Raw genomic sequence first — 22,066 nt, forward strand, 5'->3', positions numbered from 1 at the left:
GGCTTTTCTCTGTATCTACTGTACAATATAAAGCGCCTTGAGGTGACTTTTGTTTTGATTTGGCGCTATATAAATAAAACTGAATTGAATTGAATAAAAGATATGCCATTGATGCTATGTTTAAATCCACCTGCTGAACGAGTCTCTCTATTTCATGGCCTATATTTGCTCTGAGAAAAGATTGCAACTGCAAATAACATAAAACTGTATTATTGAAGAGATTGTATTTCCTCTCCAGCTGTTCAAGGACATGAAATGTCCATCTTCACAATAGTCTTATTTATCTAATCTTTTACCTTTTATCAGTACTCAGTGTCAACTTTCTGACTTTCAATGCCAAGAGGCATTTATGCCAAAGGCAACTAGGTGTGCTCCACAGTGCTATTGCCACATGAACCCTTTGACATTCAAAGTTCATCCTATTCACAGAATGTATGGGAGGATCCTTTTATGCAGGTGGTATGTTAACAGCTTCAAAGTTTTATTTGTGCATCTAGTCCCAGAGGCTCAAAAAGACGTGTTCCCTAAATTATCCAGATTTTGCTTTAAAGAAAGTTAACATTGGTGCAGAAGTTGAATAACTGTGCAGCTACTCTAATCAAATTAGCTACGTTGGTGAACATAACTCTATTTTGAAATCTGCAGCTCCTGAAGGCCCAAATACAAAGTTTTAATTACAAATCTGGTCAAAAAGTGCACTGACACATGCACATTAATTGGAATTTAGGCCTTCAGCAATTTGCTCTGCCCTTTCCCTCATCGTCCAGTTATATTCCATCACGGCGTGTAATTACCTTTAACTCTATTCTCTCTTGTAGTTTCCGCTTTTTGTCTCTGTCCTGGCTTTCGCTGTATAGCTCTGCAGGTATCGCTGGCTCTGCAGCTGCACGTTTCTTATCTGCAATTAATGGTCCAACTGACGGAACGAGTGTTTATTTTTCTGTTGTAATCTCTACTCTCCCCACGCTTTCCTTACTCCATGGCAGATGGTCTCTGAAAAAAAAGGAGTTTTTCCTCCCATGTGCAGGTAAATAAAGTTTTTTTTTCTTCCTTCTACAGCAAGGACAAAACGTATGGTGTAGAACTATTGAACTAACTACATTGAACTATTTTGGAATAGCTGTCAGCAATCAAGAATAAATATTTTTAGTAGTGAAAATATATATTTTTTAAATCAGATCTGCTTAAATCAATGCTGCCGTTTCTATTTTCTACTTGTTTGCAATAATTCATGATTTTCAACTTTAATCTATCACCCAGTCTGTCAACAGAGAAATTACCTGTGATCTTAATCTTTTATGTAGAGCTGTGTGCGCACTTGAACCAAAAACATACGTCTGCTCTCTGCCATAACAGAGTTGTGAAAAGAAAACTATACGTGTTTTAACACATACTCTTTCTACGAGCCACAGAAAGGAATTCACTTTGAAATTCTTTCCACATGCTGGAGTTTACTTACATCACACTGAAGGGAAAACCTACGACAGAAAACACTCGCCGTGTTCGTAATGGCTGATTGGAGAAAATAGTCATCTATGCCTTTAGAGAGGTGGAGCATTGCTGCTGGCTCTGTGGTAATACTTTACTATGCAATGTAAATACCTATCATACAAGTAATACACCTAACAGTGTAACAGATAGCTTTCTACAAGGAAGTATCTCAGTAAAATAATAACTCACATCACTTTATTAGGTACATTTGTTCAACTCGTTGACAACTTAAACCTTTAATCACCCAATCATATGGCAGCAAGTCAATGCAAAAGGTCACCTGGTCTGATCAGCAACACTTAAATATGGAGTAAACGCCAAAGCACAAAGAGCTACAGACGTTGCAGTCACATGAATGAAAATTGACGCCAAAGCACAGGAAAGCATTAAAATCTTTATTTTTGTATAATTGCTCTCGAACAATTCTCTCTCTCCTTTAGGCTAAACATGCAACTGAGTTTCTCTATATTTCTCTCTCATTCCATCTATCAGTCAGCAGGGATGCCAGAGACATTCTGGACCATAAACAGCAGCTTGTTGCCTGTAGCGACAGCTCAGCAGTGATGAGGGTGCCTCGCTTGAAAATCAATAGGAAGCTCCATGTTATAAAAGGCGGAAGGAAACAACACAAGACACATGAAGTGCTTTAAGACTCACACTCACTATTTACTCGTACTTCCAGTTGCTAGTTGGTAAATATATATATAAAATATAAGCAAGTAATCATTGGTCGAGTATATTTAGAGATATAAAGATTCAAGTATTGCAGGTTTAAAGCTACAAAGCATGACTCTGAGTCAGCCAACTACATAGTGGACTACTTTGCCTGAAATAATACCCAGCTGTATACTAAATCATCATGATCCACAAGGTTTTGGAGACGTCCTACTACTTCAGGCTGCAATAACCATTATTTATTTTAACAATGAATACATGACTAGTGCAATGCAAGGTGGTCTGAGCTACAGATAATCATCACCTACCTTTTCAGTTCTGCTCCATGGAGCATTTTAGCATCTTTCAGCCCATGTTTTGATAGTCTGGCCTATTTCTCAGGAGTTGAGAAGCAAAGCGTGGAGTTGTATGCATTAGACTTGCATTCTTTGTGTGATGGCCCGAACAATATAGTAATTAATGTAACTTTAAATTACAAAAAAAAAAAAAAAAAAAAAAAAAAAAGTTTAAGTAAACCAAAATAAAAGGCTCAATGTAACTGAAGCAGCGTGGCTTTCATTTCTGTTAACACAGATATGTCTCTAATAAAACAAACCTAAGCAGCTGAGACGGACCTGAAGCCATCAACTTATATCTTATCTAAGCACAACTAAAGTTTTTTCATGTTTCTAAGCTGAATTGAGGAAGCCAAGTTATTGTTTAAGACGATTACATGAAGACCACCGTCATCCTGCCAATCACATTTTCTCGGTCGGTTTAACTACACAGAGGCATCCAGTGAGATCCATCACAGAGTGCACATCATATGTTACAGCTTCTCTCACATTAATGACATCACAGCGCTCTCAACTAAGGCATCTCTTCACACACAAATATAAAGCAACACATGTGACATAAAAACTGATTTCTGGCAGAGAAGCAGCACATTACATTTGATATGTAGAGAAGACTGTTCCATATTCATGGAAGCAGGACACTGACAGGTCTGTGACTGGCTCCTTCACTCCTCACTGTAAATGCTCCTGAGATCTGCGAACGGGCAGACGTGTCCTCCTGCTGTTCAGTCGTCACTTTCACTGCCTGATTCACTCAGCTGAAGGTCATTTTCTGCAGCAGACAGACAGACAGCAAGTTAAGATTATATACATGTGTCGCTAAAGCTCAGTTTACCCTTTGCACAGGGTCTCTGCATCACTTTTGTATGGTACAGTTTGGTTTGTTTCACCTCTCTCTTTTATTATTCAATTACTACAACAGCAGTTTATAACTTTGGAGTTTAAAGAAATCATACAATTAAACACTTAAAAAAAATTACGAATAATCAGACTAATAGAAATGAATAAACAGATAAAGGAAACACACGAACAAGAGAAACCTATGGAGAATTTACAGAGATTATCTTGGAAAAGCCAAATGTGTTCGACACATCCCATAATTCTGACCACAAAAGCCAAAGACAAGACAGATGTAAAGAAAAAGAAAAAAAAAAAAGGACAAAACAACACTGAATAGAGTGAGTGAAGCAGCTACTAATGTGAGTAATGAATACAGTTGATGGTGGAAATACGCTGCAGGTAGAGCTGGGCGATATAAATTTTTTCATATCACGATATGTTGTTTTTTTTTGTTTTTTTTCATTTCAGGCGATAACGATATCTATCACGATATAAGCCAAATAACTATATTTGTAAGATTTAAATGTGCCGTTGCTCACAAGTAAAATGTGAAATAATCAGCAGCTTGTTTTTATTTAAATATTTATTTCCCATAATAAGTTCAACAGGGTAGATGTACTTAAGGAACATGAGACTTTTTCAGATAAATAAAGGCAAATATTGCAAACTACACAAAAGGCAGCCGCTAAAGCGTTTAAGTTTCAAAATAGAACAAACGAAACAGACGACTAAATTGTCAATTCCACTTAGAAACAAAATATTAATTCTAAAAATAAATCTTAGTTTGTTTTACAGAAGAACAGACAAAACTAACTTTTGTCAATATCAAATAAACTGAGAACTAAAAGGAAATTCTCAATCTCTCCTTGTTGTATAGCTTAGCTTTTCAAACAGTTTTAACAGTTACTTTAGTCTGACAAAAGCCGAATGACGAATTAGCGCTTCCAGTCAGAGAATGAGCATGCACCGCTTTATTGTATTTCCAGACTTGCTTTCGGCACAATTTACAGTGCACGCTACTCTGTTTTTTTGTCAGACTTGAAATAGCCGAAATACCGTCACACTACAGAACTTCTATGGCTCTTCCGTTCAACAATCTCTCCGGCATTGGAACCATCATCTGTTTTCTCTTCAGTAACCTTCGGTCACGCTCGGTTGATTTTTCTAGTCGGCACACTCATTTCCTCCATTACCCAGGCGGTACGGTGGCTGGCTGCTTCCCAAACAAATACACATGTGCGGCTTGGCACTTGTGCTGTACGTAACAAGTCACGTGACGTGACGCTGCGGCTGTGATTGTTTCCGCTCTGCACTACTTAATTTGGATTCGCCGTTCTTTTTTTTCTTTTTTTTTTTTTTTTTTTTTAAGAGGACAAGAGAGATGAGGCCTATCACAATAGTTTAACTTTTCTATCGAGAAAAAGTTATTTCGCAATACATATCGTTCTATCGCCCAGCTCTAGCTGCAGGGTTATCCGGTTAGCCAGACGCTTTAATAACCGTCAACTACAAAGCTAGGTGAACTGACTGACATGTGGATGGAGCTTAAGAGCTCCAACTGCTTTCATACTGGGTGACAATAATGAGAACTGCCACTAAAGAGAGAACCTGCCCTTACATGTTATAATGGAAAACTAATCTTTCAGCTCTGTGGTGCGTATGATTCATGTGTTCATATTTATGGTGACAACTTTAACTTAGGAGCAACCAGGTGGTATCGACTTTCATGTAAAGATGACGTCCGTCTAACTTAGATGAAGCTGAGGGGGTTACTCACTGAGCGTGTTCATGAGTCCTCCTCCACTCTCGTGGTGGTGGCTGTTGGAGTCGGTGCTGGTGATGATAGGCATGCTGTGGTTGACTGAGGGTGCCGCGGAAGTACGTTCATCTTCTGAATCGCTGCTGCTGGAGCTGTCGTCGCTGCTGGAGGACGACGAGCTGTTAGAGTCTGAGGAGCTGTCACTGCTGCTCATCTGATCCATGACTCGAGCCTCGGCCATCAGTTCTGGGGGGAAAAAAGAAAGAAAAAAAGACAAGGGTGTTAAAATGATCTTGGTTCCCTTTCCAATTTCAAGGCTGGAACATCACCTGTATGTCCCAAGTGTAAAATAAATACAGGCAGTCTTTTATTCCACCTTTTGTCCAGCCCCAAAAACAAATATATCAGAAAATGTTCTAATGTCTTCTGCCAGGGAAAGCATGCTAATTTAGTGTATCTCCATAAAACTCTGACAAGCTACAGGTTTATTTTGGATCACATCCAACATGACTTCATAACTAGAATATGTGTTTGTGAATATGTCTGATATTTCTAGGGATCGGAATCAAGAACTGGTTCTTCTAGAGAATCGGTTCCCAGTAGACCAAGTCCTGGAAATCCTAAGTCTGCCTGCGTATCAATCCTGCTTATCGGCTCTTGCACTCTCGCTACAATCAGCTGATTTCAGTTCGTGTGCTGGAGGAGAAAAATAATGGCGCAGTCTGCAGTGTGGATATGGACATTACTTAGCTAGCCAAGAACTGAGAGTGATGTTAAAGCTGAGTGAATGCTCACCCACACTTTTAAAAAAAGTGTTCTGTGTAATATGTGTAATATCTTTGATATGCTGCTTAGAGAGGGTGGTGACAATGAGCCAATGAGAACTGAATCAATAAGTGATATTAATAATGGAATCGGAATCGTTAAATTCTTATCAATTCCCATCCCTAGACATTTCTGCATAAGACTTCAAGATATGACGACTAATTTGTCTATGAGAAAAGATGAGTCTTCTTCTGCCGAACCCAATAAAAATGATACAGATGTGGATGTCATCAGTTAAACACACCAAGTGTGACTCCATGTTACCTCTCTCGATGTCATCCATTGGGGATGCTGGGGAAGTCTTCTCTTTTGGTGGAGAACTTTTAGTGCTGGCTGGGGTTTTGTTACTGCTGCTGTTATTACTCCTCATCTGCTGGCCCAGACGACTGGTCTGCTGCTCCAGTCGAGAATGAATCTTACTGCTACCCTCAGCCCTGAAAATCCACAAGAACAGGCAAACACGGACACGCAGGAGCTTTTAATACGTTTTTTTAAGGTTTTTTTCTTTCTTTTTTTAAAAATGTTGATAACTAACCTTTCGTTAGGGCTGCCACAAACGATTATTTTGATCGTCAACTAGTCACCGATTATTTTTGCGATTAGTCAACTAATCAGATCATGCATCTATTGGACGTAAAACGTACAGCTTACTGCACCAGCATGCATCTGCTCTTATATAACTATCATTAGCTTACAGCTTTAAGATTTTAAGGTATGTGCTAACTAAAAATAAAGACAAGATGATAGTTTATTAAATTTTAATGAAATTTGCAGATTGTTTCGGTGGAGTTTAATAAACTCAGCCGTCTGCTCCTTGCTATCTAGCTTGACGTTTATTCAGCCAAACCGATTTACTCAGGAACAAATAAAATACTAAAAAAAGCCAAACAATAACATTTTTAAGTTATCTAAGTGACTTATATTACATATTTAACCTGAGTAGCGAAAGACGGCGATGGGTTTGAAAACGATTTGCCGGGAGTCCGGTGCTCTCACCGGCTCTAGTGACCTTGCCCCCGCTAGCTATCGAGCTAGTGGGTAACAGACGTCTCTGAAAACGTCGGAGCGCTTTTGAAAATATGTGGTGTCTTGATAAACTGAGCAGATATTTGAGGTTTACACAGTTACATTCTCACCTGAAAATATGTTAAACGCTTATTTTGTGACCCAAAAAGAATAATAAGAGTAATATTAAAACTAACTAGCTGCCGCCGTTGTTGGAAACTGAGCTGGGCCGCGCTATGAATTCTGGGATAGGTTGGGCCACGAAGTATACACCTGACCCACCCTTCAAATCTGGGGAAATGAAGGACTATTAAATTAGTCGTTGACGATTTTATTAGTCGACGTAATCGTAACTAGTCGACTAATCATGGCAGCCCTACCTTTCATTCTTTCAAATTTTTTTGCCACACAAATTTGCAAGGTTAAATGAAATACCACTTTAGATTAGTATGCTGCTTCTTTTTAACCCCACCTCGTCTTTTTCACAGCTATGTTGCTGTTGAGCTTCTCCAGTCTGTACTCTCCTGTGTCATGGTTTACAATGAGGATGCACTCTTTCATGTAAGGCCTCTTGGATCCCTTGAAGACCGTTACAGGAGCACTGGAACCCTAAAAAGCAAAATAAATGTAAGTATGTATGTATTTAAGCTAGATGTCACAGTACTATTATGCTATTTTTTCAGAGAATATTTTAACAATTTCTCAAAAAATCTGTCAAAAATTTAAACCACAAAGCTGAAAATGTTGTTGCTCTCCTCTCACTCACTCACTCACACACACACACACACACACACACACACACAGAGAAAGTTGAGATCAGCAACAGTTGATAATATAATAATAATACATTTTATTTGAGGGCGCTTTTCAGAAACCCAAGGTCACCTTACAAAAAACACAATTAATAAAAGGAACATTAGGAACATTAGTTGAGATCTATTGTGGATTGCAAACACTCATCCAAGTTAAAAACATGAGCTCCAGAAGAGGTCTTGAAACAAGATTGCACCATAATCCACCACTGAAATCCACATTTATGTCTTGCAGTGTAAAGCTCTAGAGCACTAGACACTAACCTCTAAATTAGGCAACGTAATAGTGACTTGCTCTCCTTTGCCCACTTCGAGCTCCCCCTCACATGAGGTATCAATGGATGCTGGCTTGAAGTCATCTGTGGCAATTAAAAACAACAACAACAACAATTTTTTTTTAAAAAAACGCAAACGAAAATCAAGATTTTGTAAAATAACACATACGTAAACAAGGTATATGTACATCACATATAACAATGTGTACAATGTTCTAATAATGACAGTGACATTGCTGAATTTGTAAACGTAAACCACGGATGTATTTGACAGTGCTGCAGTGGGGTAACGGCACCAGCAGGTGGTAGTGTTGTACAGACTTAAGCTGGGCTAACATTATCTAGCATATTGACAACTCAGAGCTTAAAGTCTACGTATATCTCAGAGTTAACTTACTACATACTTTTACAAGCATGTCTCACCAGTAAGTCGACAGCTACGAACTGACGAAGCTGCTAGACTGGCTACACACCAAACAGCTGTTTTCGGATCTTCAGCTAATGAGCTAACTAGCATGCTACGGTTAGCGATCACAAAACCAAACGAGTGAAACCACCACTTACATCGCACTGTGTGATAGGCACTTTTAGGGTGTTTCTCAAACGTTTCTCCCAATTTCAGCACATGTTCTTGATTGTCAAAGTTGGAGTAAGCCGTTCCATTCATTCTGTGAGTTTCATGAGCTGTAAACTTTGAGTTTCCGCTGCTCTTTTTTATCCGATAACCATGTACAGCAACAGCATTTCGGCCAGCTCATTGGCACTTTAAGTCCCGCCCCTTCAAAAGTACTGTTCGTTATGATTCGTCAAGCGAAGTGTTTCATTTTCTGATTGGTTCAGGCCAATCAAGATTTTGACGACAGGGCAGAATCAGTGAAAGAACGGCCACTCAGTTCCGAGCAATGACTGTAGAAATCTGAGTGTTTCCAAATCTATGTTGTTTAACTATAATTCGATTAAATTATTCGCTAACTTGTAATAGTTTTTAAAAGAAAAAAAAATATTGTAAATATCTACTCATCTTGTCCCAGGCTAGACAGACTGTGGACGAGTATGCTAAATAATTGATGGTAATTATTTCAAATTTATTGCTGTGGTGCTTTAATAGTGAAACATATTGCAGGGTTTACTCTGAGGTTGCTTAAAATGCAGTCCACATGTAAAACAAAACACGAATTCCTACTGCTTATTTTTAATATGTTAACTTTATAAGTTTCGATGTTGTTTTTAACCTGTTTTTCTGTTTAACAAAGTAAATATTTGCATTTCAGCACTTACCCAGTAGGGGAGACCGGGGATAGTTGTAACGTGGGTCAGTTGTAACACTTCCAATTTCTCCAATCAGGGCTAAGTTTCAAATGATGTGACTCATCCTGTGCATGCCCAATTCAGTTCTGCTATCACATGTGAAAAATCAGCACATTTCGTCAAACACAGACAATTTAACATGAAAAAAAGTAATTTGTATGCCAAAAAGTAAGTTTTTCTACTTTATTTCAATTTCTAATAGCATTATCTGCTTTGCAGTTAAACTCATCAAACTTAAATTATGTTATTTGTATGTCTATGGGGATATATTCTGTGTAGGTCTTTAGTGCTAATGTTTTAGCCGTTGGCTGTAATGTTAGCTAGTTCATGGCTATAGGAGTCTGGGTCAGTTGTAACAGCAACAGTCTGGGTTAGTTATAACAATAATGTATGTTACAACTTACCACACTATTACTTTAACTTATATTAAACAAGTTGGGGCAACGACATCAGCAGAGAGAGGTTCACTGGTCACCTTTGTATATGCGGTTAATGCCATTGGCAACACAATTCCTCCACTGTTTGTGTTCCCACACATACATTATGCAGACCACTGTGTCAGAGATGGACCAGTAGGAAGTACTGGTAGTGGAAATAAATCAGGATGGGTGCAAGAAACAGATTTCCTCATCTTTCTGAAGCACTTTGCAAAGCACACCAAGGTAAGCCATGATAAAAAGTAATGGAATTGCGATGCTGGTGAACAACTACATTTTTTCACCTTCATTGTTATGTTCAAAATTGGTGCAAGAGTTGTAGGTTATAATGCCCACTGAGCCAATGAGGCCAAACTCAAGGAAGACCAACCAAAATTAATGAAATATTCAGTTGCAGAAAATTCCATAATTTGTCTTTTTTGGGGGGTTGGTATATGTTCAAAAGCTAGATTTCTGCATTCTGTCACACACACACACAGCTACATAAATGGATGTAAGTGCATTCATGTGTTGAATAAACAAAGATTACATGTTAATGTTTTGTCAGTACCCTTATTTCATTGTGTTACATTTTACCCCAGGATATGTTACAACTAACCCAGACTATGGGGTTAATTGTAACATTTCACTCTTCGTGTTTGAGACCATACCATGCAATGGGTAATTGTGCTGCAGAGAAAATAGCTGCACTATTTAATAGCAGAGACATGTAAATACTTTGCATTACATTTTGAATCCACTACCTTAAAAGAGCTCCAATTTACAGACAGAAATGTCAAAAATGTTACAACTATCCCCGGTCTCCCCTACCTTGTATGCTAAATTAGCAGCATCACGGGAGCTATTAGCTGAATAACTGAAACAATGTGTCAGAAAGCCCTGGCACTTACTGATTGCAGTTTCAAGCTCCACAGGCTTCAGGGGGCCTGAGCTCTCTGAACCTTGTGTCAGTGAAAATCTCCTTTTCTGTTCTCTAAACTGTTAATGACTCCTAAGCCTCCTAATTCCTGCCGTGCCTGCGTTTTTACAAAGGCCATATGCTCTGCTGCCTTCAAACATTAAAGGATCAGCATCTAAGTCAATTGGAATGATTACACCAATGCATTTTCACCAACTGGTCACAGCATGGTTTTTCTTATCCACGTTGGACAACATATATATATGCAAGATGGTGTTTGGGTGGTGGGGAGTGGAATAAGAGATGACAATAGAGAGGAAATTGAGACAGCAGTGGGACTAAATAGTTATCTCTTCAGCGTGGTATTACAGTTAGAGTATAAAAATTGTAAAATAGTTAAACATTATCATGTTATTTTAGGCAATCTTTTTCAGTCTTATCTATACTTGAAAATTAACCACAAACGGATTGCAGAAGTAAAGCAGTTCAGTTACTTTGTATCTGTATCCCATGTGAAAAAGATACCAGCATAAGTCTGTCTCCATGGATGGAGGTAAACAGCAGCTGTCCTCTGGTGATATCAGTTACTGTGGGGGTTGCCCCTGGACTCTGCGAGGTAAGGTTTACTGTTTCCAAGCAACAATCCGCAAGTTCACAATACAGCGGCTGAGCCACAATAGAGAGTTGCTGCAGGTTGTAAGCCAGTGGCAGTGGTGAAAGAGATGACAGCAACACTCTGCAAGGGAGTGGGGGTGGGATACAAGCTCAACCAAAGCTATGTAGTATGGGTACAGGCTTGTTGGGTACATACAATTAAATGTTCAACCTCATAACAGTGCAAAAATAATAAATTAGCAAAGGTTTTATTATTGTGCCAGCTAAACAAACCTGACTCGGTTACAAGACACCACAACTTGATGTAAGCCAATCCAGAAGGCTGTGGATACATCCGCAAACGGCACAGATAAATCTATCTAAGTAACTTTAGCAATCACATTTTCAGACCTTCACATCATCAATAAAGTTCACATTTAATACATTATTACATCTGATTATATAATCCACCTTTTGGGAAACTCCTGAAACACGTGAAAAACTAAGCACAATTAAGCATTCAGGTTTTTTAATGACTAGAAGTGATTATTCTGCAGTAAAGGAAATGGGACAACCATTCCACTTTTCTCATAGTGCACAGCTCGCACAATCGTTTTTGAAACTGCAAAGGCAGCAATACAACCTTAATGATCACAGCTACAGCATAAATACAGCGATGTTAACCTTCATTCTGTATCCTTCGGGTGAAATGTACCTTTGATCACAGCTACAGACTTATCATATACTCCTTTTGTTTTTATGCTGATGTATAGTTTGAGACACGTCTTATTATCTGTGAATTACTGCAGTGTGACGGCTTTCTTTGGCTCTCGCTTTCTCTTGTTTGTGTTATACATATTACGAGGAAGCGCTTTTTGCAGCATCTTTCTTGATAATATGATTTTGATCTCAATAAAAGCTTTGACTGGGTAAAAAAAAGAAGAAGGTGAAATAATAACAGTATGCGCTGTAAGAATTGCAAATTAGATATACAGTCATGGAAAAGAAAGTTTTCACAGAATTCTATGAAAAACAAAGATTAAACCCCATTAATCACCAGCTTGCAGAACCACCTTTAGCAGCAATAACTTGAAGTGATTCCTGAAGTGAGAGCCTTACATTGTTGCAGAGGAATTTTGATTCACTCCTCTTTACAAAATTGCTTCAGTTTATTGAGATTTGAGGCCATTTGTTCATACACAGCTCTCTTAAGGACCTACAACAGCATTTTAGATGAGTTGAGGTCTGGACATCTTGATTCTTTTCTTTTTCAGTCATTCTGTTGTAGATTTGCTGTTGTTCTTGGGATCGATGTCCTGCCGTATGACTCGGTTTGGACGAATCTTTAGCTGTTGGACAGATGGACTCACATTTTGCTATACAGAGGAGTTCATGACTGACTTTGTGACTGCAAGGTCTCCAGGTCCTGTGCCTGCAAAACAGGCCCCAAACCATGACATTTCCACCACCATGCACGCAGTTTCTATGATGTGTTCATGCTGATAACAAACATCTCCACTTTAGTCTTGTCTGTCCTTTGTTCCAATAATCTTGTGGTTTATTCAGATGCAACTTTGCTAACCTAAGCTGAGCTGTCATGTTTATACACACACACACACACACACACACACACACATATTATATATATATATATATATATATCATATATATATATATATATTAGGGGTGCAACGATACACAAAATTCACGGTTCGGTTCGGTTCGATACTTTGGTGTCACGGTTCGATATTTTTTCGATACAAAAAAATGTTCAAGCATTTTTAATTTGTCATTTATTAAAATTATAAATATATATTTTAACTCAAAAGTACAGTTTTTAAATTTAACCCTAACCCTTGTGCGTGTTTTTTATTTTGACAGCGAATGCGCACCTGCGGACCACTTATGTGCAGCCCTGGTTATTTAGCTCAGCATATTGCAGCCACAGAAATTCTTTTGTCCATGAAACCATAAAGCTGCACTTTCTTTTTGCCTTATAGTCTGATTTGTCATAACTTCTCCGTTTTGTGGTAAGCTTTTCTTTGGCTGTCACTTCTTCACCCTGACCTGTCTTATTTGGCTCAGCAGAACTGAAATGCTTTTACACGCTCACTCACATAAGCTCAGCGATTCTCTGCGCGATCAACCTCTCACATGTTTAAGCTTGCTGCGGGAGATTTCACTTGTCATGTTTGCATAGTAAGCTAACGATTAATAAGACGATGTCAGAGGAATTGGTGCACAAATTATCATCACTCACAGATCAGTGCTGTCGCTCTCTATACACAGTTCGCACGATTGCAAAGTGAAAGCAAAAAAACAAGCGCAAATTCAAACGCAACTTCAATATGTCACATATTGACAGTGGCTCACCGATGCCAATGACATAATTACCCAGCTACATTTCTGAAAGAATGCAAAAGCATTGACATATATTTTTCCTACAATAGCCCGACGGGCAGGGAAGAGATAGATTTTGGTAGCCCGACTGAAAAAATCGCTAGCTCCGGGACGTCGGGCTAGCGATATTGCAAGCCCTGTATCTGATTGAGGAATCACTCAATCTAGGAAAAGAGAGTTTATTACAGAGAAATGGCTCTTTCCAAAATAAAAGCTATACTATCCGCTTCTTCTGGGCTATATTCTCAGCAGCATAAGGAGAATCATGTGCTAACAGCTGTCTAAATGACTCGGCTAAAGTTAGTAGCATGCTTGTTGTTTTTGTCTTTGCACTAGGATGATGTCGGCGTAAATGTGCAGTCATATTCGTTGTGTTCCCACTAGTGCTTTCAGGTTAATCTCGTTGAAATGACCTTAACGCCACAACACGGCAAATCTCCGTTAACGAGCTACCGCCGATCGCTCCGTGCATGGGTCTAGACGGCAAACACGTTAACGAGCTAACTGCGCTAACACACTAGTTCACACCAATATATATATATATATATATATATATATATATACACTAGGGGTGCAACGATATTCGTATCGATATTGAACCGTTCGATACAGTGCTTTCGGTTCGGTACGCATATGTATCGAACAATACAACATTTGTAATTTATTTTATCAATTTTCCTTCTGACGATGCTGTCTGTGTTGAGCGCTCAGTGAATCTGTGTTCGACTACTCCGCCTAGGCTGCACTGTCGAGCGCAGATCCACTGAGCGCTCAACACAGACAGCATAGTCAGAAGGAAGAGCGCAGGGCAAGCTAGCGAGACAGAAGTTAAGCTCTACTTGCAACAGGCAAATTGAACCTCATTCAGATCTGGCGTTTGGAATTATTTTGGTTTTCATGTGACGTATGACCCTGAAGGTAAGCGAGTCATGGACTAAAGTAAAACAGTATGTTGGATGTGCCATGCAATGCTCAATTACATTGGTGTGAACTAGTGTGTTAGCGCAGTTAGCTCGTTAACGTGTTTGCCGTCTAGCCCCATGCACGGAGCGATCGGCGGTAGCTCGTTAACGGAGATTTGCCGTGTTGTGGCGTTAAGGTCATTTCAACGAGATTAACCTGAAAGCACTAGTGGGAACACAACGAATATGACTGCACATTTACGCCGACATCATCCTAGTGCAAAGACAAAAACAACAAGCATGCTACTAACTTTAGCCGAGTCATTTAGACAGCTGTTAGCACATGATTCTCCTTATGCTGCTGAGAATATAGCCCAGAAGAAGCGGATAGTATAGGCTTTTATTTTGGAAAGAGCCATTTCTCTGTAATAAACTCTCTTTTCCAAAGATGAGTGATTCCTCAATCAGATACAGGGCTTGCAATATCGCTAGCCCGACGTCCCGGAGCTAGCGATTTTTTCAGTCGGGCTACCAAAATCTATCTCTTCCCTGCCCGTCGGGCTATTGTAGGAAAAATATATGTCAATGCTTTTGCATTCTTTCAGAAATGTAGCTGGGTAATTATGTCATTGGCATCGGTGAGCCACTGTCAATATGTGACATATTGAAGTCGCGTTTGAATTTGCGCTTGTTTTTTTGCTTTCACTTTGCAATCGTGCGAACTGTGTATAGAGAGCGACAGCACTGATCTGTGAGTGATGATAATTTGTGCACCAATTCCTCTGACATCGTCTTATTAATCGTTAGCTTACTATGCAAACATGACAAGTGAAATCTCCCGCAGCAAGCTTAAACATGTGAGAGGTTGATCGCGCAGAGAATCGCTGAGCTTATGTGAGTGAGCGTGTAAAAGCATTTCAGTTCTGCTGAGCCAAATAAGACAGGTCAGGATGAAGAAGTGACAGCCAAAGAAAAGCTTACCACAAAACGGAGAAGTTATGACAAATCAGACTATAAGGCAAAAAGAAAGTGCAGCTTTATGGTTTCATGGACAAAAGAATTTCTGTGGCTGCAATATGATGAGCTAAATAACCAGGGCTGCACATAAGTGGTCCGCAGGTGCGCATTCGCTGTCAAAATAAAAAACACGCACAAGGGTTAGGGTTAAATTTAAAAACTGTACTTTTGAGTTAAAATATATATTTATAATTTTAATAAATGATAAATTAAAAATGCATGAACATTTTTTTTGTATCGAAAAAATATCGAACCGTGACACCAAAGTATCGAACCGAACCGAACCGTGAATTTTGTGTATCGTTGCACCCCTAATATATACATATATATATATATATATATATATATATATATATATATATATATATATATATATATATATGAGAACTGGGCTACTGGAACAAGATGCCTACAAGATGCCATCCTGCCCACTGATGCCGAGAAGACACGAAAACAGGGCGTTGATGGAATGCTACTACGCAAGTAACCCTGGCGGAATGGGTTACATGAATAGGATGACGGACCTATGGATTCTTCGATATCCAACATCCACAATGACGGCGAAACAACTAGTAGCTCAGTGTTCCAACATTCGAAAGATTGACGAGGTACAACATAAATGCTACGGCAAGGGGGAGTCAGGACGCCAGGTCAGGGGGGAGATATCATCACCCCCACCCGAGATTGGGTACAAAGCCCCAAGTGCGATAGGAGAAGGATCATTGAGTGCGAGAGGAACTGACCTGAAAGATAGTATCATGGCCAAGCTTGAAACCTGGATCCCCGTAGCCGGTTACCAAGATTACGTGAAGTACCCTCAGAAGGTCTGCTCGATGATGTTAATGCAGCACTACGGATTTGTGGCGGGGCGTGGCCTGCGGTGCCGTGCAGAGGAGGCGGACACACCTGCACGTAGGGATGGGTATCGTTTAGGTTTTATCCGATACCGGTGCCAAATCAGTACTTTTGAAACGGTGCCGGTGCTCAAACGGTGCTCAAACCGGTGCTTAAAGAATGGAGAACACAAAATTGGTCCAAAAACCTCTCATGTTCAGCTGGTTTTTGTAAAAAGATAACAATGTTAGCCTTTTCTGCAGCTATGGGGCATATATGGTATCACTCTTGGCTGGAAGCAGTGCTTAAACAATGGAAAAAACACAAACTTTGTCCAAAAACCTCTCATGTTTAGCCGTTTCCCTCTTTTTCTTTGGTCATTTTAGCCTTTTTGGCCAGGGTGAAGGGAGTATCTGCCATCAAACAAGAAGACAGCCGCATGTAGCTATGATGATGTTTGCTAGTTCACCTTACCTGCATTAATGTAATAACGCGATTAGCCTACTCAACGTAAATTACACATGAACAACATTAAGCTACTCACGCAGAGAAGAACGGCTGCTGCTGCCATCATCATCCTCATCATTTCTGCTACACTGGAAGGGCTAGGGGCCAGGACTCTCCTCTTCCTGTTTTTGGGTATGTTGCTAACTCCGGGTCTGATAACAGTCACCACACCCGCAGTAGATGTGCTCGGTGTGAGGTCTCGCAGCAAGCTATCAAATACAGCGCATTTCTTGGCTTTTAAAAAAAACAAACGCTATGCGTCGCCAGGTGTTTCATCGGATTCGAGGTGTTACCTCCTTTGACAGTATCACAGTATCAACTTAAAGCACTTGTTGCAGGCTGCTGAGTTTGCATATTTTGCTGTGAAGTACAGCCAGACTTTTGACCGCTTCGCCTTGAGCATTTTTAATCTGTAGCTCCGCTCTAAAAGAACGTACGTACCTGGACCCGCCTACTATCGTTGGAAACGTAAAATGATTGGCTAGAAGTGTATCACAGCTCAGGAAAAAAAAGCACCGAAATAAAGCACCGAAATGTGCGCTGCTTTTCGGTCTGGTTACTACCGTTTATGTCAGAACCGGTGCCATCATGGCACCGGACACCGGTACCCATCCCTACCTGCACGGCACCGCAGGCCACGCCCCGCCACAGGATTATACCTACAGCCACGCTTACCGAGACTAACAAGCTGATCTACAATATGGCAGCAGTGATCAGTGAGATGCTTGGCTACAAGTTGAACAGCCACAAGGAGCAGTACCCTCCATGGAGAAGGAGGCTAGAGGGCAAGATCAAAGTAGCACGGAGGGAGGTTGGCCAACTAACGGAATTGCAGAAAGGTGCGACAAAGAAGGTGCATTAAAAAAAAAAATACAGCAAGCTGTCCATACCTGAGGCCTTCGAAACTGCCAAGCAAAGACTCACAGCCTTGGCCAGCCACTTGAGGAGGTACACCAGAGAGATAGAAGGCAGGAGAATAAACCAGCTGTTCTCCACAGAACCAGCAAAGGTGCACTCTCAGTGGCAGGGGAACAATAAGAGAACAGCACCACCAAGGCTGGAGACGGAGCAATACTGGAAGAGCATATGGGAGAAGGATGCAACCCATAATGGCAATGCTCAGTGGCTAGTGGATCTGAGGGGAGACCATAGCAACCTAGAACAGGGTCCAGTAACCAGACATCCAAGCAAGGGTCTCTAGTATGAAGAGTTGGACAGCACCAGGCCCCGACATGGTTCATGCCTACTGGCTGAAGAAGCTGACTGCACTCCACGAGCGTCTGGCAGCACAAATGAACCGGCTGCTAGTTGACGAGAGACACCCGGAATGGCTAACTGAAGGTTGGACGGTCCTGATCCCCAAGGACCCCAAGAAGATACCGGTCCCATCCAACTACCGACCAATAACCTGCCTCAGTACTACATGGAAGCTCCCGTCAGGCATCATATCGGCTAAGATGAACAGGCACATGGGTCAATACATGAGCGAGGCACAGAAAGGGATTGGCAAGAATACCAGAGGCGCAAAACACCAGCTACTGGTAGACAGAACAGTCAGCCGAGACTGCAAGACCAGGCTGACCAACCTGTGCACGGCCTGGATTGATTACAAAAAGGCCTATGACTCAATGCCCCACAGCTGGATACTGGAATGCCTAGAACGCGATTGCAGGTCCCGCGAAAATTCAGAAGCAGATTTGCGTCCCAAAAACGCAAAAACGCGTGAAACACGCGTCAAAGCACCGCATCTGGCACGTTTGACTTGCGAATAAAACCACGCGCGTCAGTTTTTGTGTTGCATTTTGTGCATGCGCGTTTCGTGTCTACCGCTTGAGTTGGAAAAATCTGAACTCCAGCGTCAAATCGCGCTGCGACAACCAATCAGGAGCCTGGTGACGTGGCTCTGACCTAGGTCAAAGAGGCAGATCCAGCCAAAGCCCTTCATTCTTCAATGGAGGGAAGGCTAATCAACGCCGTAGCAAACAACCCGGAGCTGTACGACACCAGCTGCTTTCTGTACCGAGACAGGAATATAAAGGACCGAGCTTGGAGGAAGATATGTGAAGAGATCGGGCAACCTGGTAAGTTCATTCATTTCTCTTTTGAAACTTTTGACTGACCCGGGGAAGCCGCACAAAAGCTAGTAAGCCACCGCTATTTCCCACTGACGTACAAATACCGTTCTGCCTTCATACATGTTGTCATATAGGAATATATTTTGTTTATTAATAAACAGCACACAGTGGTCCCGCTGTTCATCCGTCACTGCTTCGCTTTTTCGCTGATTTTTTTTATTGCACCGTACAGCATTGCATTCTGCAGCCTGATTGACAAATCTGCTCCGTGTCGTGTCGCCTGCGCTTGCCAAATTTATCATGTTTGGTTTGGATAACCATCACGTCCAATAGAAAAAAACAGCACAAAAACACCCATAACTATGACCCTCATTCGGAAATAGACACCTGCACCGCGAGGGAAAAAGGCACACGAAAGTGGCGGGCAGATGAAGACAAACCGTGGCATAATAATACTTTTACGTTTTGCAATCTATAAAGGTTTGCACTTTGAGAATCAACTTGTGAGAACTGTGACCAATGTTCATGTGTGTGGGGGAAAAAGTGTATAAAGTGTGTGGCGAGGGGCTAGTTATTCTGAGAACCCCTGCTGCAAAAAATGAGGGACCACTGTATATACTTTCTCTGATTATATTCAACATGTTAACATTTAATACTGTATTGATAGAACCAACTGATTCTGCAGCAAAGCATCCCCTGTTACTTCTCCTGGCTCCCCACTCCCTGGTCCATCAGCTCCTGCAGGATGGTCCATCGGCGGTGGAGCTGGCCATCCTGGTGTCCCTGAAGAGGCCACACCAGTCTCCAATCAAGCATTTCCTCCTCAGCCTTGTTCCTGCTCTGGAGAGCAGCTGGTCCTTTTTATTCCTGTCTCTCTGTAAATTCTTATATTTTATATATTTATGTTTAATGTTTTTCTGTTTGTAAATTTTAATATTATTTCAAATACATTTTTATAATGACTAATGCCTCAGTTCTACTACACAGCAAATGTTGGCACACGACTTGACACATGTACAATTTATTTCTTATTATACTAATGACAAAATATACAGGGAGTGCAGAATTCTTAGGCAAATGAGTATTTTGTCCACATCATCCTCTCCATGCATGTTGTCTTACTCCAAGCTGTATAGGCTCGAAAGCCTACTACCAATTAAGCATATTAGGTGATGTGCATCTCTGTAATGAGAAGGGGTGTGGTCTAATGACATCAACACCCTATATCAGGTGTGCATAATTATTAGGCAACGTCCTTTCCTTTGGCAAAATGGGTCAAAAGAAGGACTGACAGGCTCAGAAAAGTCAAAAATAGTGAGATATCTTGCAGAGGGATGCAGCAGTCTCAAAATTGCAAAGCTTCTGAAGCGTGATCATCGAACAATCAAGCGTTTCATTCAAAATAGTCAACAGGGTCGCAAGAAGCGTGTGGAAAAACCAAGGCGCAAAATAACTGCCCATGAACTGAGAAAAGTCAAGCGTGCAGCTGCCAAGATGCCACTTGCCACCAGTTTGGCCATATTTCAGAGCTGCAACATCACTGGAGTGCCCAAAAGCACAAGGTGTGCAATACTCAGAGACATGGCCAAGGTAAGAAAGGCTGAAAGACGACCATCACTGAACAAGACACACAAGCTGAAACGTCAAGACTGGGCCAAGAAACATCTCAAGACTGGTTTTCCTAAGGTTTTATGGACTGATGAAATGAGAGTGAGTCTTGATGGGCCAGATGGATGGGCCCGTGGCTGGATTGGTAAAGGGCAGAGAGCTCCAGTCCGACTCAGACGCCAGCAAGGTGGAGGTGGAGTACTGGTTTGGGCTGGTATCATCAAAGATGAGCTTGTGGGGCCTTTTCGGGTTGAGGATGGAGTCAAGCTCAACTCCCAGTCCTACTGCCAGTTCCTGGAAGACACCTTCTTCAAGCAGTGGTACAGGAAGAAGTCTGCATCCTTCAAGAAAAACATGATTTTCATGCAGGACAATGCTCCATCACACACGTCCAAGTACTCCACAGCGTGGCTGGCAAGAAAGGGTATAAAAGAAGAAAAACTAATGACATGGCCACCTTGTTCACCTGATCTGAACCCCATTGAGAACCTGTGGTCCATCATCAAATGTGAGATTTACAAGGAGGGAAAACAGTACACCTCTCTGAACAGTGTCTGGGAGGCTGTGGTTGCTGCTGCACGCAATGTTGATGGTGAACAGATCAAAACACTGACAGAATCCATGGATGGCAGGCTTTTGAGTGTCCTTGCAAAGAAAGGTGGCTATATTGGTCGCTGATTTGTTTTTGTTTTGTTTTTGAATGTCAGAAATGTATATTTGTGAATGTGGAGATGTTATATTGGTTTCACTGGTAAAAATAAATAATTGAAATGGGTATATATTTGTTTTTTGTTAAGTTGCCTAATAATTATGCACAGTAATAGTCACCTGCACACACAGATATCCCCCTAAAATAGCTAAAACTAAAAACAAACTAAAAACTACTTCCACAAACATTCAGCTTTGATATTAATGAGTTTTTTGGGTTCATTGAGAACATGGTTGTTGTTCAATAATAAAATTATTCCTCAAAAATACAACTTGCGTAATAATTCTGCACTCCCTGTACTAATACAGTGGGATGCAAAAGTTTGGGCAACCTTGTTAATAGACATTATTTAATTTCCTGTATAAATCGTTGGTTGTTACAATAAAAAAAAATCTCAGTTAAATATCATACAGGAGACACACACAGTGATATTTGAGAAGTGAAAAGAAGTTTACCGGATTTACAAAAAGTGTGCAATAATTGTTTAAACAAAATCAAGCAGGTGCATAAATTTGGGCACCACAAAAAAAGAAATGAAATAAATATTTAGTGTATATCAATGTGTGTGTCTCCTATATGACATATGGGGTGCCTTTGTCTGGACGTGCTTCCCATCCAGAGCTCCACAGCAGAGAGGGAAGTTTCAGCGCTCCTGGAATCCCTCTGCGATGGACCGCCAGTCTCCAGGTGAAGGCACAGCCATGAAATCATCCACTAGACAGTCCCAGATGGCCGTCGCTACCTGGGGGGTGATCTGGCA

The 22,066-nt window shown here is 40.8% G+C and overlaps 1 protein-coding gene across 1 annotated transcript; it reads right to left on the reverse strand.

The window, feature by feature from the left end:
• Nucleotides 1-1,669: 1,669 nt before the first annotated feature.
• Nucleotides 1,670-8,789, reverse strand: eaf2 (ELL associated factor 2). Its single transcript, XM_040034842.1, has 6 exons — nt 8,582-8,789; nt 8,007-8,101; nt 7,403-7,539; nt 6,190-6,359; nt 5,119-5,346; nt 1,670-3,273 (listed from the first exon to the last, which is right to left on the reverse strand). The coding sequence occupies exons 1-6, from the start codon at nt 8,682-8,684 to the stop codon at nt 3,227-3,229; spliced, it is 780 nt and encodes a 259-aa protein (XP_039890776.1). The 5' UTR covers nt 8,685-8,789; the 3' UTR covers nt 1,670-3,226.
• Between the last annotated feature and the right edge of the window lie 13,277 nt (nt 8,790-22,066).

Source organism: Simochromis diagramma, unplaced genomic scaffold, assembly GCF_900408965.1.
Source record: "Simochromis diagramma unplaced genomic scaffold, fSimDia1.1 OVJJ01000091.1, whole genome shotgun sequence".
Taxonomy (NCBI): domain Eukaryota; kingdom Metazoa; phylum Chordata; class Actinopteri; order Cichliformes; family Cichlidae; genus Simochromis; species Simochromis diagramma.